The sequence below is a fragment of the Emydura macquarii genome, unplaced genomic scaffold (genome assembly GCF_026122565.2).
Source record: "Emydura macquarii macquarii isolate MOO-44397 ecotype Brisbane River unplaced genomic scaffold, CSIRO-AGI_Emac_v2 contig_3343, whole genome shotgun sequence".
NCBI classification, from domain to species: domain Eukaryota; kingdom Metazoa; phylum Chordata; order Testudines; family Chelidae; genus Emydura; species Emydura macquarii.
Genome location: NW_027133480.1, coordinates 6,943,977 through 6,960,137, shown reverse-complemented (window position 1 = coordinate 6,960,137; position 16,161 = coordinate 6,943,977). Strand labels below are relative to the sequence as shown.

Below are 16,161 nucleotides of genomic sequence, written 5' to 3'. Positions count from 1 at the left end.
CAAGAATGTGAAAGTGAAGTAGCATCAGGTGAACATATTAAGAGATCAACTGAATCATTCCAGAGTGACTGATTATGAAAACACACGAGGGTAAATATCACCAAATCTCAAATAAAAGGAACCTGTCATTATAAGTTACTGGTGAAACTAAACCCTGAACCACAAAGCTTTCCAGTAAGTGTGCTGTGCAAGCAGTTTTTACTATTTACAGCTACAGGATGCTAAGAAAAATGTTACCCACACTTACAGTCTTGCTTTGGAAAAGTGACTTGACCTTTCATTTAAATTTGATTGGGTTGTGACTGCCTTTAATACTGTGTTTTATCACCTCAGTGACAATAAACACATGCCCAAAAGTAGGAAGTCTTCTTCTTTCTGCTCTCAAAGAATTTTTAAAGTATTATGCCTTGTCTTGGCACAGTGTTCAATCATATCTTTTCTGCAATGGCTTTATATTTTGTATTTTTAAAAGGGCAAATCAGGATTGGGAATGGCTCCAATACTCAGTTTATGACAGTGCGATGGAAGAAAATGCTATCAATAACATTTTTCTGCATATTAAAAACATTAAATCCAGAAACACTAAATCAAAATGATTAGGAAAAAACTTTGTGACCTTTCCAATTTCAGAACAAATTCCACTCGATCAAATACAACATCAAATGACTCTTGCAATGCATCCTTGAAACCATTAAATTTAGACCTAGATGACCAACATGGCCAATGGCCAAACAGTTTGTTTTAATTAAAAAGTGAGCTGACCACTATCATTGAAAAAAATTATCTCAATTTAATTTTCCACCAATGTCAAAGGTAACCACTCTATTTTAAGTGCAAATTTATGAATTTACACAAGTACTGCAAGATGGTCACTAGCACAACAGGCTATTCAGGGAGATAAATAGAAGTGATGCACTTTCTAGGTTCAAAGGCAGCTTAAGAGTCTAAAAAACTGATCATTCAAAAATATTCTTCTATCTTATAAATTATTTAGATGAGTGAAAAGATATATCTAAAGAAAAATGTTATGTATTAACTTAATTTTAAACAGACTTTAAAAACCCTATTTACATTTACAACAGCATTAAAATGTTCCAACATGTCACTAAGAAGCCCATAAAACAATATCCGTATCGTTGAAGTAGTCTGGTCTTTAATCTTCCCAAAGCATCTGTGCAATGTTTTATGGGCCCATGAATTAATAGAACGTCAGGGACATCTTTTCATTTAATTTTGTATTTTTTGTATGATCTTGAAATACCCAGTACAGTTTTGATTCCAAATAATACAACCTGCAATACAAGACACAACTTTATAAGTGAATAACACTTCTTTTTAAATGTACAAAAGAAAAGCAGATTTAACTAGAGCCAAACTAAAAAAAAAACAAAACAAAAAACATACTCGTAGTGCTGTGATTCTAAATGGATCCAGAAGTCGTCCATCTTCATCTTTCAAGTTATAACCTTCAGCTCTTTTATCCCTTTCACTTATTTTCCATAATTTAATAGTTTTATCTAAAAACAAAAATTCACATTCTTGAAATTGAAATTACAAAATTAAAGATGATTCAATAAATTATTATAAAGTTATATGCTAGTATAAACTCTTCAGGGCATGGATTGTTTCTTCATCTGGATTCCCTCAATGCCCAGTATAAAAAGGCCTCAATTCTGATTGAGGCCTTTGAGCACTACCATAGTATAAAATGACTGAAGCACAAACAATACATACTAAAAGTATTTTACTTTGTTTGAGCTGCTTATGAAACCATTCAGAACTTTGTCATTGAAGTTGCTGATTTTAACTAGTTATATAAAATTTTCAGACAAAAACACACATTTAAAATGGCATTAAAGTTAAGAGTACATATCAGTATATAGAGATTTGCAGAGATGTTGTAATTATGCCCCAAACAAGCAAGATAAACTGAGAAAGTTTGGAATTAAAATTGAAATTAAAAGAAATTCAGATATGTTAATGGATGGAAGTGCACAAAGTTAAGGCCCTAATTAATATCTTAATTCTGTCCTGTAGCACCACCAGAAAATAATCATATAAAGGCATTTTAATATCCCAGATTAGACAAAGTCCAGAGAGACATTAGATTTTTCATATTTTTTCCCTTATGGTGTCACTATAGGGACAGAGTTAAGGTTGTCTGAGTGCCCTAACAGTACATTTTCATTCTTTAACATGTCTGGATTTTTTTTAAGTTTAACCTTAACTTTGAACTTCCAAGAAATAGTTTTCTCAGCCATTCCCTGAAATAATGGATTCCAATCTGAGGACTAGAAAAGCTATGTTGGATTTATGATTCAAGGGGGCATAAAGCCATGCCAAAATTTATAAACGAATGCAGTTTTTCAGATGCAGTCAATTTCCCAGACAAACAGCAGCCTCCTCCTCCCTAAAAACAAACACACAAACTATGAGCCCTTCTTACAGCAGCAAAACTAGACCTCTCTTCCTACCTTCTGGAGCCAGAAAATAATTACTTTTTTGAATTTAGCTTGCAGCTTCCCTGCTTTTTCAGTATGGTTAGATTATATTCCGTTGGAAAATCTAGCTGTGAAAGAATTCTATTCTCCCTCAGGGTCACCAGTCCCTATGATCCCTTGTGCCCATAAGGATATTGAACTATTAAGACAGCAAAGCTCTTTTTCTATTATAAAAAGATGATTTCTACTATAGAAATCAGCCTCAAGGGACAAAAGTAGAAAGGAACATTACCGTAAGCCCATGAGTGTAGTTGTGTAAAAAGATTTAAGGAGGAGCACTACACAGGGCGAACCACCTTGTACAGAAAGGTCCAGGAGCATCTCAGTTGGCTGGTTCATACAAAGAATTAAAGCCTGAACTTCTGGAAACTAGCAGGTCATCTATGAGAAATAAGTTGTCCAAGGATGAGGCTGTGAGCTTTTCCACATACGATGGATTGAAAGATCTGGCAAAAATATTCTGAGGACCATCCACAAGAAGTATTAATGCAAATGTGTCTTTTGACTGACTTGGTCCCACCAACTTCCATGTTAAAATTTTTCATGAAGGCATTCGTTTATTCTCTAGCTACCATGCTTACGGCAGAATCAAGGAACCAATGGGCTTCTGGACTAAGTGGGGGTTCTGGCTTTTGAGAGGAAAGAGGAGTAATGTAGGATCAGAAGCAATGCAGGATCAATGACCCTATGAGGCCACAAGCACTGTGTATACTTATGTCTGTTAACACACCATAAATGGAGGGGCGTTTCTCACAAGATGATCTCTACAGGAACACACTGCACCTGGAGGAGACTGACTCCAAAGAATGCTCTGAGTGTAAGGAAAAACATTCAAAGCATCTGACTTTATTCTAGCTAATCCTGAGGTAAAAACATGGTTGGGGGGAAAAAAGTCAAGATAAAATCTAAGACAGAAGTCTAGTCTCTTTCTATCTACTAGGACAAGGCAACCGCAGAAAAGGATATGTCATCCACTTCCATTTAGAGGAGGAATGAGATCTCAAAGAAGTTTGATATTTTCATCTGTTGTTAGAAAAATTTACTCTTCTGACTGAGGGAGGGATGTTTTGAAAAAAAAGTTTCTCCTCCTTAAGAAATAAGGTTGCACACACATACGGTTTGGGTAGCATGCATGATGTATTTGCATTTAATAATTTGTTTCTGTTATACCCCATCAAGTCAACAAAGAAACGTGCAGTTGAACCAGTGATTTCCTAGGGAGTGAGACTTCCTTTACATTTTAAAAGTCTAAGAAAAGTGTGACCTATCCATTTGAATCAAGCTTTCTTTCAGAAGGGTGTTATATGCAATCTTTTCACAAACAAACAGTAGACTAATGTACAATGTTGAAATGTACAGGGATTTTTCTGCTGTGTTAAACAGAATACTAAGGACATCAACTGTCAAACAGGTGACCATGAATAATGGACAAGCCCTTGTCCATTATTATATTATATAGAATATGGGTTCTCATCCTGGAGGCCATGATCACTTTCCCCCACCCCTTCTTTATGGGATGGGGTGTCCTGAAATTATGGGAAGAGAATCCAAATTTATTTCTATTGCGAAGAGGTCAGATTACAGAAAAGTTGAAAACACACTGGATTCAGAGAATAAAGAATTCATTTGTGGACAAAGGTACAACATAGACAAGTGATTTAGTCAGGAAAGTAGACTGTTTTAACAGGAGTCAACAATGTCAGGAAAGAAAAACAATTATTTTTAACTTCACAAACAGGAGGGGAGCAGACTGTCTATTCAGAAATTCAACATTCTTTCACTCAGTGTTGATGAGGGGACACCGTAATAAAAGGTGGATGATCTTTGTTGAGTAACAAGACAGGAACATTCTCTAAGGAGCTTGGGTTATAATATTGCCAAAGGGACTGTAACTTCAACGGGAGACACAAAGATACAGTTCTGGCTGTTAGAAAGCCAAGAAATTTCTACCGTGTAAGGAACAAGATAAACTATTCAGTTATTTTGTAACTTAAAATTTACAACTGAAGTACAAGTGCTTTTCATAGAATCCATATAATAGAGATATTATCTTAAACCTTTTTGTGTGTTCTTTCCATTCTATAAATTGTCTAATTCAATTTAGAATATGCAAAAACTATATTTGTAGACTTGATAGGTATCTGGAGAAAACTGTTTGCTAGCATTCTGAAAAAAAGTAAATTCTGTTTTGGGCAACAAGGAAGAATAAACCTTATTTCCAAACTCCAAATGCTAATCAGTAAAGCTATCACTATTTTTTTTTAAACGTATAAACTTCAAGGTCTCTGAGTGAGGGGATTTATTTGGATTACAAACTGATCTGGTCAGGAGCCTTCTTTTAAATCGTATAAAGTAGCAAGTACATCAGCAGCAAATAATGATAACTTGTGTGACAGTTAGATGTACAGTAAAACGTGGGCTTCCAGAGGCACGTAAGACATAACCCAACCACCAAAGATACAAAATTTTTTCATCTTCACTTTATAAGTTATTCTATGATAAAAACACCAGTGCAATTGTATACTGCAGTATTCCACATGAAATACTACAAGTTTTAAGGGACATTAAACTTAATCACGCTTACCCATTTTTTAAATCTATTAATGTTACAAATAACCATAAGGTTACATTAGTTGAAAGATTAAAGAAATAATTTTGATATTGTCTGTTTTCAGCATTTGATACTACTTTTGTATTCAGTTTCATTGCTTCCTTGTATAGTTTCCATCTGTGTTCGTCTTTCACATAGTAATAGGGGAGAAAAACAGTTACAACTAGGGGGAAAAAAGGCAAAATTGACAGGCAGATTTCAGGTCAGATGTAATGCTTGAAACTACTGTTGGATTCTTTAAAAAAAACCAAAGAACTGGTTAAATTTCAAGTTCACACTCTCTATAGACTTGCCAACTGGCATAGCGTAGAATTAATAACCTGCAAAACCTTCCCTATTAATAGGGCACTGTGGTGAAACAGGGGTACTACAGTGCCAACAACAACAACAGATTAGAAGATAAACTGGGGAAAATCTTAATAGTTAATAAAGCAGAGAGGAGAGGTAGGGCTATATTTCAGATTTATTTAAGTGAGACTCTTAATTTTGTGTATGGCACCTACATATCATAGTCATGTACATAATGGAAATACAAATGTTTCCTGTCAATACAGCAGTTTCTTTTAGATTGTAAGCTCTTCCAAGCAAGCATCATGCTCTGATGTTTGGGAAACATATCGCATTGTGGGCACAATGCTGTATCACTATCATCCGACTGCTCTAGTTTTCACTGAAGAATGACAGTGCCACTTGATCAGAGAAGCAAAAAGGGGGCTTAAAGCCTCCTTCTCTCAAACTATGCTAAGGATCTGGGGCTAAATCCTGCCTTGTGCGATATTTGTGCATGGTGGGGGTAGAAAGAACATGCAGCTTCTTCACTTAGTCTTCAGATCAGGCAAGCAGAATAACAGGCAAGCAAGATACTGCTGGCAATTATGTTAGCCTGCATATTACATCCAATGGCACATTCGGGGGGTTGGGAGGTATATTGTCCCACATTCCACTAAGACAACTAGTGCACAATTACTTCTACTGGCGAGAATTAAGTATTCTAAACATACGATATCAAACCTAATATATTTTGTATGGAATTAGAATTATGAAAAAAAGGATACTATTCTGTTGTATGGAAGTAATGAACAAATGGATCCAGGGTAAGATTATGAAATTCTACTGGAAGTATCAAAAGATCTTGCTGTTTTACAAAACCAAAGTATACAATGAAATGTCCTTACCATTTGTAGACAGCAGGAAATGAGCAGCATTCTGTTGTGGTAACCACCTAATTTTATTAATTTTTTCCTCAATTTCTAGACTTTTCAAGTAGTCAAATTCAGGTTCATGACTCTGAAAGGTACTGTAAACGTTATATTCTCCCCGAGAATGAGGACGGCTTTTATTCTGCAAGGAAGCATAACATTTATATTAATGAAACAGAACTTCTTTATTTCTGTACCTAGAAAACAACAACACTTTATATACACTCATAAGAATAGATAAAGTCAACCAACTATTAATCACGAAATAAATGTGAACCAGGAATTGTGAAAAGCTACTGAGCAAGGTCTTGATGAACTGGTCAAGATCCATTAGAATGATGTTCTGTGTAACTGATCTTTTACAATACAAATTGTAAGTTTAATTTAAAACTTCCATTTTTGATTAGTTTTAAAAATTGCAAAATCCAGTTTGTTCCTGCTATGTTTGATGCACCAGTATGCTCTCTGCTGGCAATGTTTTAGCCACAGAACTTCACTGCACATTAGACATGCCTTATACGGTTAAGGAAAGACCCCATTTCTCACAAGATGTGTGGTTTTGTAAAGTTTTTAAAATGTATTTTATATGCCATTGTTAAAACATATTACAAACTCTACAAAACAGCGCATATTGGAAGTCAGTGGACTCTTACCACTATTGGGCAGCTCCAGTCCACAGTAGGGTTCTGTGGCTGGTATGTCAGCAACAGAGAGCATGTAGTGCACCAAATAGTGAGGGAACAGTAGATCTGCGGCTGGTCTTGAATTAGAGATCTGCAGAGAAATAAAGAAGTTTTTCAGTAGTTTTAGAGTAGATTAATATTATGCAAATGTTTCTTCTTGCCCTTGTTATTTGGGACAGTCAGCACATAATTACTTTGTTTTTTAAATATACCAACTGACAGTAGTGCAGATTTCCATTAAAAGCAACCTGCAAATGGTCATCTCCACTTAGCAATGTGTGTTAAAACTCCCAACAGTCAAGCAAAGAGGGTCCAATCCTGCAATGTGCTGAGCATCCTCAACTTCCATTAATTTCAATGGGAGGTGAGGACACTATGCACAATTCAAGAGGATGTAAACTTAGCTTCCGCTCTTTTAGTCCATTATGACATCCATTCCCCACTCTCGTCAGCAGACACTTGTTCAGATGCTTCCCTATATTCTACCAATAACCACCATGAAATACAGCCAGAATATTGAATAGGAACTGAGGCCTCACCAGCCTTGTTTGGGAATTATCCCAGATTTTAAAAAAAGTCATGTATTATGTTATCCTTAACTGGTCTTAGTTTTAATTTTTTTTTTTTAAATTAATGTGAATAGGCACCAAAGAAGGAACAGGAAGAGAGATCCTGTGAACATTAGAGTTAGCTCTGTGCTTACTATATAGCACATTAATGTAGTCATATATGGAATAGGCAGTGAAGCCTATAGTTAAGGTTGCCGAGCACTTCGCATTATAACTGTGCTTATAACTGTCAAGCTTTATATGTTTAGACTGAAATTTTCTATGGCAAATGTCTGCCTCTGGGTTGTTTTTTATTAATTATTGTTAAAGAAAGTTTCAGCTACAACTCAGCCATTTCTGAGAATGAGATTAGGGAAAAACTCAATTTTTTCCTCATGTTAAATTCTTATAACTTTTGTTGAGAAGCTCTAGCTACTCAATACTTTGGAACAGCAACTTGAAATTTGGCACCAGGGTCACCTTGTTATCCAGAATGTGCCTTTGAAAATCCACTCAAATCTGGCCTATCTATAAGCCTCTGAAAACTCTATTTGCATCTGCTCAGAGACTTAAGAGTTGAGCAGCTAAATTCTCCAAAGATTGTCTGTATGGGACATGCTCCAGCCCATAGGGTTAAGCAGGACTTCCCTGCAGTTGCTTACCCCAGCAACTAAGGACTGCTGTGGTTCCAGGCACCAGAATTAAGAGTAGGAATACTGTTTTCTGTCTTCTCAATACTCCCACAGATGATGCCCAGGTAGTGTTGAGAAACAAAAAGCAGCATGACTAGAATGCAAAGGGACATAGAGCTGTTGGGGGGGGGGGGAGGAGGAGGAGATAGGGACTGGGACAAGAAGCCAAGGGGAAAGCAAGACTAGTACTAGAACAAGATCAGGTTGGCAGGACCAGGTGCAAAACTGTTTGTAACTACTTGAGTATGCTCCCCTCAGAACCTTGAATAAATTCCTGAATCTTTATATTCCTCTATCAATAAATAGACATTAAACCTTCTAGCAAAACATGTGCCTCATCTCCCTCTAGTGGCTGATCCACACAGAAGATGACAAGTCACTACTACTAGCAGTTAGTCTGTCAACTCAAGTGGCAGAGGTCTGTGCTGGGGATCTAAAGGTTTGTGAAGCAGATAAGCCTATATATGAAAAATGTACCCCAAACATGAGATTTTAGAAGCAAAGAGACTTTTTGCTCTCACTGAAGTCAATCTAAATTTTCAGAGTAAAAAAACTGCTGCTCAAAGTTGAATGAGAGCCAAAAAATAAAAGGGGATGATATGAACATCTCTCTGTAAAGCACAAACTGTTCTTCTATGTGCATGACTCCGTGAATGTCATGTTTGTGTTTTCCTATTATTTCAGTTCCAACTTTTCATAGTTTTGTATTTTTTTAAATTAGTACCAAGTTGGGACTTTTGTAGGTTGGTTGAAATAATGTCTGTGGACTGACCCATGACTTCAAATGTCTCAAAATAGCTTTGGACCTGCTGTCTAAACATTTTTCAATCTGTGGATTTTCTGACCTGAAATTACTGCAATCAGGAGGTTCTTTGTTTGACAAAGGTGACCTATATTGAACCCCACTGGGCAATGGTCATGACTTCAGAAGAGGAAAACTCCATTCTAATTCCTCAAGGGACTCCTGAGGAGGTATTCCAAAGGGAAGGAAACAGCTAGGCCACCATCTTCAAAAACTGAATTAAACGAAGTTGCCAAAGCTTGTTGGTCTGCTTGCTGCTGCAATGCCTTCTGGCATCTGGCCATTTGATGCCTCCATGCCTGAAAAAGAGGCCTGCACATGCTCCATCCTCCCAGCTGGCCACGAAGGGTAGGTTCCAGCAACATGCAACATCTAAAATTCAACATTTTCAAGCTTGTTATCTCCAGAAACGCAGCAACTCCGTCAATGTTAAAACATCCGAGCTGATAAAACCACTGCTAATATTTTCAAACATGTACCAACATCTTGAAGTTGAATTAAACCACAAAAGTATGAAATTCAGGGTCTGTTTTCTTTTACAAGTTTTGTTAATAGACAGACCTCTCTAATAAAAATGCAAGAATACTACCTAAGTAATTCTTTTTTTATTTTAAAATCCAGCAGATGGCTAGTAGCCAATGTGTATGTGGAAAGCTAAAACCTACAGATTTTGAGAAATCTGCAAGGAAAGAATAAAATTTACGTAAGAACCAATCATATAGGACTTATTGTTTTACATTTTTTCTCCAAGTGCTATAAATATATTTGGGTAAACAAATAATGCTTTGTTCTCAAGAAGCTTTTTTTGAGTCATTTTAATCAGATGCTGGTCACAGGCCCCCAGAGGAAAAGTGCTTACAGGTTCCATATACAGTCATGCATGTCATGTTGTAATGGTTAGGAAACGGGGCTGCCACCCAGAAATCCAGTTCCACAGTAGCTGGAACATCAGTTTCCACCCTTGAGAGAGGTGAAGGAAGCCAGGTCCATTACCTGAAGGATACACTTGAGCGGGACCAAAAGTGGTCTAAAGTACACTGCCCATAAGTGATGCCAGAAAAGAAAAGAAGTTGACTTATAGACATATATTGATCATTACTTTGTAGGTTGCACAACCTCTGAGGACCTAGGGTGAATACCAGCCAGTCATTTTTAAGTCTGACCAAACCCCTATAAGTCTGTACTCCTCACATGTTCGAACCTTTCTGATGAATCATGTGGAAGTCAATATGGCTCCACTTGATGGAATTTCTTTTCAGTTTTCCTAGGTTGTTAAGAAAAACAAATTACACACAAATATTCACGTTAAATAAACATTAAGGATGCAAAGTCAAGCACTCAAAAATTAGATAATCCCAGAATTAAGGTTGCTGTGCAACCTTAATTTATCCTCCTTGTGTATATACATTACAATACTATCAAACTATTTTGATTATTTTGATGATCATTTACTAGAGAGACAAACAAGGTGGGTGAGATAATATCTTCTATTGGACCAATTTCTGTTGGTGAAAGACAAACTTTTTTGAGCCACACAGAGCTCTTCTTCAAGTCTAGGAAAGGTACTCAGATCATTATAGCTAAATACAACAAGATGGAACAAATTGTTTACCCTAAGTAGTTAACATATACTGTCAGAGACCATTCAAGGTGGCCAGTTAACTCCTTTGAAGTCAAAACAAAAAAAAGAGTGGTAAAAGTGGATTACAGATTGTTGTAATAAATCATAAATTAGTGTCTTAAATCCATGGATTTTAGTGTCTAGTAAAGTTATGAATTCAAACTCCCAGACTAGTCCTTTGAAGTTGGTCAGGTTTCCCTTGAGGACAAAGACTGAGAGGTCAGATATGGAGTGAAACGTTTCTGAAACGTGCTCGCCTACAGCTTATATGGTGTTTTGGTCTTATTTTTCTATGGGAGTTCATTCCATATCTGACCTCTCAGCCCTGGTTCCCACATGAAACCTGCACATCATCATCAAAAGTCAAGCCTGGGAGCTTAAATCCACCTGAGAAGTGGATTACCTACACAAATAGGAAAACCCCTCCCATTAGGGTAGGTAGTGCCTACACTGAACTGCTACCGAAGTGTTGCTGTAGCATTTCAAGTGTAGACAGACCCTCATTACAACAATTTGTAATCCACTAAACCCCCCCTTTGTCTTATGACTGGAGAGGTGCACTTCATCTAGAACAGCCTCTTGAAATATGTATTAACTACTTATGCTAAATAATCTGTTCCATTTTGTATTTAGCTGTGACACTCTGGTCACCTTTCCCAGACCTAAAGAAGACCTGTGGTTAGCTCGAAAGGTAGTCTTTTACCAAGAGAAGTTGGTCCAACAAAAGATATTACCTCACCCACCTTGTCTCTCTAATATTCTGGGACCAACACAGCTACAACATTGAAAACAATGATCATATATTATTTTTTCCATAGGATCCCTACCTCACAGAATGGATGATGCTCAGGGAATGAGGCTGCTGTGTGTTGGACCCTTGCCTCAATTGCTGTAGAAGCTGGAAGGTGCGTAGTGAATAAAGAAGGGGATTGCAGGAAGAGAAAAGACGGTCTCACGATTTACAAGGCTGAACACTACCCTGAAGAACTGAATTTTGTCCCCTGCCTCTACAAAATTCCTACCACAAAATTCCTATTTGATGCAGAGCATGTCATTTAAACCAAACACTTCAGAGGTGGGCACTAATTATGTGTTCCCCATTTTCTGAGTGCCTGACTTGACACCTAGGGTCTGAACTGAAGAAATACTGATCGCACTCAACTGGAAATGAAGTCAACGAGTGCTGTGCTCGGAAGATACAGAAGGTATTATAAAATGCTAAATTCTCTAAAAAAAAAAATCAAGCCATAAACACCTCAAATTGTGACCTAAATTAGTGGATTTTATTTTTTACCTTAATCTCTCCATGCCTCAGTTCCTCATCTCTAAAATGGGAATACCACCATCTAACTCAGGGGTGGGCAAACCATGGCCCGTCTGAGCCTTTCATCAGGCCCTCCAGCTGGGCCTGGCTGGAGTGCAGCACCGTTCCCACCTCCCAGCCCCCCCCCACTCCCACCATGTGGACCCAGCGGCATCCTGGTGGGAGCACAGCAGCCACTCCCCACTTCCAGACTTGCCCTTTCCCCCTTCTCCTATCACATGGGCCCAGTGGCGCCCTGACCAGAGTGAGGCGGCCGCTTCCCCCTCCTGACCCCGCCCCTTCCCTATCACGTGGCCCGCCATACAATTTCATACCCAGATGTGGCCCAGGCCAAAAAGGTTGCCCACCCCTGACCTAACCTTACAGGGGTGTTGTGAAGATTAATGTTTGTGAAGCATTCAGATGCTATAGGGATGAGTGCCATAGACAAGCCCATGAGGAAATTAATAATTCCGTTTTCAGAGCAGGATTTGAATTGTGTGACGTAAATAAGGTATGGGTCCACATATTGAATTATGAAACTAAAATGAAATATTGAATAACTACCCATTAACTGAACAATGTCCATCCTGTGGCACTTCATGAGGCAAGGGTTCTGTAGAAAAAAATGGTATGTGATTTTGAATTAAAGACTGTGTCAAAATGCATACACACAACAGGGACAAGTTAAGATTGCACGGGCCACCTTAATTCTCGTATTTCATAACCTTTGAGTGCTTGACTTTACAACTTGAACATTCTTTTAACGTAGTTTTTTAAAGATATAAATCTATAATACAGATATAAAATGAATGCATATGTAAAAAGAGGGCTCAGAGGCAAGATTTTTCTCATGCTTTAAAAGCAAGGTATAAAAATGTTCTTTGGAGGCAGAAAGGAAGTGAACATTCCATTTGGTAGCAGCAACCACATAAAGATTTATTTTACATATATGGCAAAAGGATGGTAATCCAAGTATTTGGCTGTGTAAGGCTCAAGAAGTAAATCTGTGTTCTCTACATACCATGAGCTCATAGTGCAGTATTCCAATGTACACCAGTGTTGTAATAAACTGGATTTTGCACCTTTTCAATTTAACAATGTGTATTTATCAAGATTGAGGATACAGAATTTTTCTGCGTTTTTCCCTCCTCCTACTGTGAAGATTATAGCATTAACAATATGCCCCTGTAAAGAGTATATACATGCTGTCCCACTCCGAGTCACACAGGAAAGTTTTAACTGGTGCCTACCACATCAATAACATTAACTGCCAAACAACTTTTGGATGGAGGCCTGTTCTATGCTCTAGGCTAGGTTGTCACACATTTTTGCTGCTTCTGCTATCTTTGAGTTTGCTGCTCCTAGAACACAGCAAGTTGGTGATGTTTCAATTTTCAAGCACTCTCTACTGCTCTCCTTGAAGCTGAGCTGACCATGCCTTCTTACTGAAGACAGTTAAAATATTTCTGAAAGAGACCATAACTTATCTTTTAAGTAACCCTGACCCTGAGCTTTGAGTTTAACAACAGGTGCCACAGCAATCAGCAGAATAATTGTGACTGTAGGGGCTAAACAGAAATACATGGAACGGACATTGCTTCAAATACAGCACTGAGTTTAATAAAGAGATTGGGGCAATTTCAAACTTTCTAAAAAATCATCACGGACTAGAAAACAACATGGAAACATTTAAAGTTGGTGACATGGAAAGTTGTAGCCATATTGTGCATGTTAATAAATGAAAAGCTCAAGAGCAGCTTTAGTAGGTACACTTCATGGCTTTTAAAGTCACTGACCTCTTGTTCCCTTTGAAATATAACCACTCTGCCACCCTTGTCTCCTGTCGCAAGAAGATCTCCAGAGTAATTAAATTCAACTGTTGAAATAATATCAGCTGTAAACATAAAACAGAGACAAAGCAGCATTATAATGTGTATACTAAGCCAAGAAGTTTCAAGACCTAGAAAATGAACACTATACAGAGGAACACAACTATTCCACTTTAGTAATATGACACTAAACAAATCCTATCTAACTTACAGCATTACTATCCAAAACTAAAGCCAATATATTTTGCGCATGTGTCTTATTTTTACATCTTATTGCTATATATTTGCTGAGTGGCAACAGTATGCTCTGTGCTGAACAGAACAAGATAGAAAACTAAGCCCCCAATGGTAAGTCTGTGCTGCAATCAAACACTCACAACTGGCCTGTGTCAGCTGACTTTGCCCACCGGCAGGGCTCAAAATCTAGGGCTATAAAATTGCAGATGTTTAGCTTAGACTGGAGTTCAAGCCCTGGGACCCCTGAGAGGAGAGGCTCAATTTTGTAGTCCCAGTCTGAGCCTCATGAGCTGAAGTCAGCTGACAAGGGCCAGCCATGGCTGTTTTATTGCAGTGTATGTCCCAAGAGGCTTAGGAACTGAAAGCTGTACTAGACCAGAAAAGTCCATCTAGTACAGTATCCATGCCTAGAATCAGAAGAAGCTGAAAGATATCCTGCAGTAAGCAGGCATGAAATAACCTGCCCTCTGGGGAAGTTTCCTCCTAAACTAATCTCTAACTATTGAGGGTTACAACTTAAAATATGAGAATTATATCCATTCAATTTTTTTTTTTTTTTTCATTTACTGCAACAATTCTGGATATTCTTGCTATCCAAATAAATATCTAATCTTGTTTTGAACCTTGCTAAGTTTTTGGCCTTAATGATATCTTAGAGCAATGAGTTTCACAGTCTAATTGGGCATTGCATGAAAAAATATTTCCTTATCAGTTTTGAATTTACCACCTTTCAATTCCTTTGAATAACTCCTTGCTCTGATGAGACAAATGAATAGACATTCCTCTCAACCTTCTCTATGCCATTATTTTGTTATTTGTGTCTCCTGAAATTTGTCTCCTTTCAAACATAAAGAACCCCAATCTTTTTAATCACTTATGAGTTCACCAACACCTTTAAACATTTTATCATCTGCCTCTGAACCCCCTCTAATTCTGCAACATCAGTTTTGAAATGGGCTGACCAGAACAAAACACATCATTCCAGATAAAGGCATACCATAGTCTATAATCGCACTACAGTATTTTCAGTATTAATTTCCATTCGTTCCTTATGGATTCTAACTGTTTGCTTCCCGCCTCCCCCCCACTGCTGAACATTCAGCAGAGGCCTTCACTGAGTTGTCCATAATGATGCCTACATCTTTTTCCTGAGTAGACTGCTAGTTTAGAACCCAGTAAGATCTATTAGTACTTCAAGTTACTCTCTGCTGTGTGCATCACTCTGCATTTATCAATACTTAATTTCATCTGCCATTATGTTACCCATTTAATTGCTTGATTAAGGGCCCTTTGAAGTTCCTTACAGTCTTCTCCAGTTTTGACCAAAAATTATGCTATCTGTAAATTTGCCACCTCACTGATCACGTCCTTTTCTATATTTTTTTAATAAATAAAACATTAGTCTTACCATATAGTGTTGTGGCCCCCCGTTAACATTTTTCCATGATAAAATGACCCTTCCCCCAACTCTGTTTCCCATCTTAGTCAGTTTCTGATCCATGACAATACATTGCCTCCTCACATGACCTGAAACATTCTTTGAAGTTCTAAAATAAATTTCCTTCAACATATATGGCATATTCTGAAAACAGGATGGTGTGGTATACAGGTTTTCATTGGCAATTCATTAGAATGACCTATCTAATTCAAAAATGGTTTTGACAATCCTGAGCTCCTTCGAGTTGACACAAACTGAAATAAAAACATCATCACCCCACCACACATATACAAATAAATGAAAGAATAGGTGTGTGTATTACATACACCCTGGAAACTGGAAAATTGAAAAAAAGCAGAGTGAATAAGCAAATAATTTAAGAAAGTGGAGGCAATCCAAACCTTGATGGATAAAAATCTATACATTTAGGATATTTTCAAGAATCCATTTCAAATTTAAGTGTCCAGCCTTTAAAAGCTGCAGAGTATTGCTGTATAAACAACCGCATTGCTACTGGAAAATCTGAAAGATGTACAACAACTAAGACCATTTTCACTAGTGGAAACTTTAGTAAACTGTCTGAACAGAAACTGAAATTAATCCCTATCTTAAGCTATTACTGATAACCTTTGAATTGAAGGGTGAAAAAAAAACAGATATAGGGAAGTGCCTAACTCACCTATTTATCTTTCAG

The 16,161-nt window shown here is 37.4% G+C and overlaps 1 protein-coding gene across 1 annotated transcript in view; it reads right to left on the bottom strand.

The window, feature by feature from the left end:
- The window catches only part of PPP2R2D (protein phosphatase 2 regulatory subunit Bdelta), a 42,511-nt gene that overhangs the window by 9,247 nt on the left and 17,103 nt on the right, over positions 1–16,161 (bottom strand). The window contains exons 3-5 of the mRNA XM_067533468.1: positions 13,760–13,857; positions 6,288–6,453; positions 1,405–1,517 (exon numbers count right to left, since the gene is read on the bottom strand). Of these exons, the coding sequence (XP_067389569.1) occupies positions 1,405–1,517; positions 6,288–6,453; positions 13,760–13,857 (377 nt within the window). The remainder of the gene's footprint in view (positions 1–1,404; positions 1,518–6,287; positions 6,454–13,759; positions 13,858–16,161) is intronic.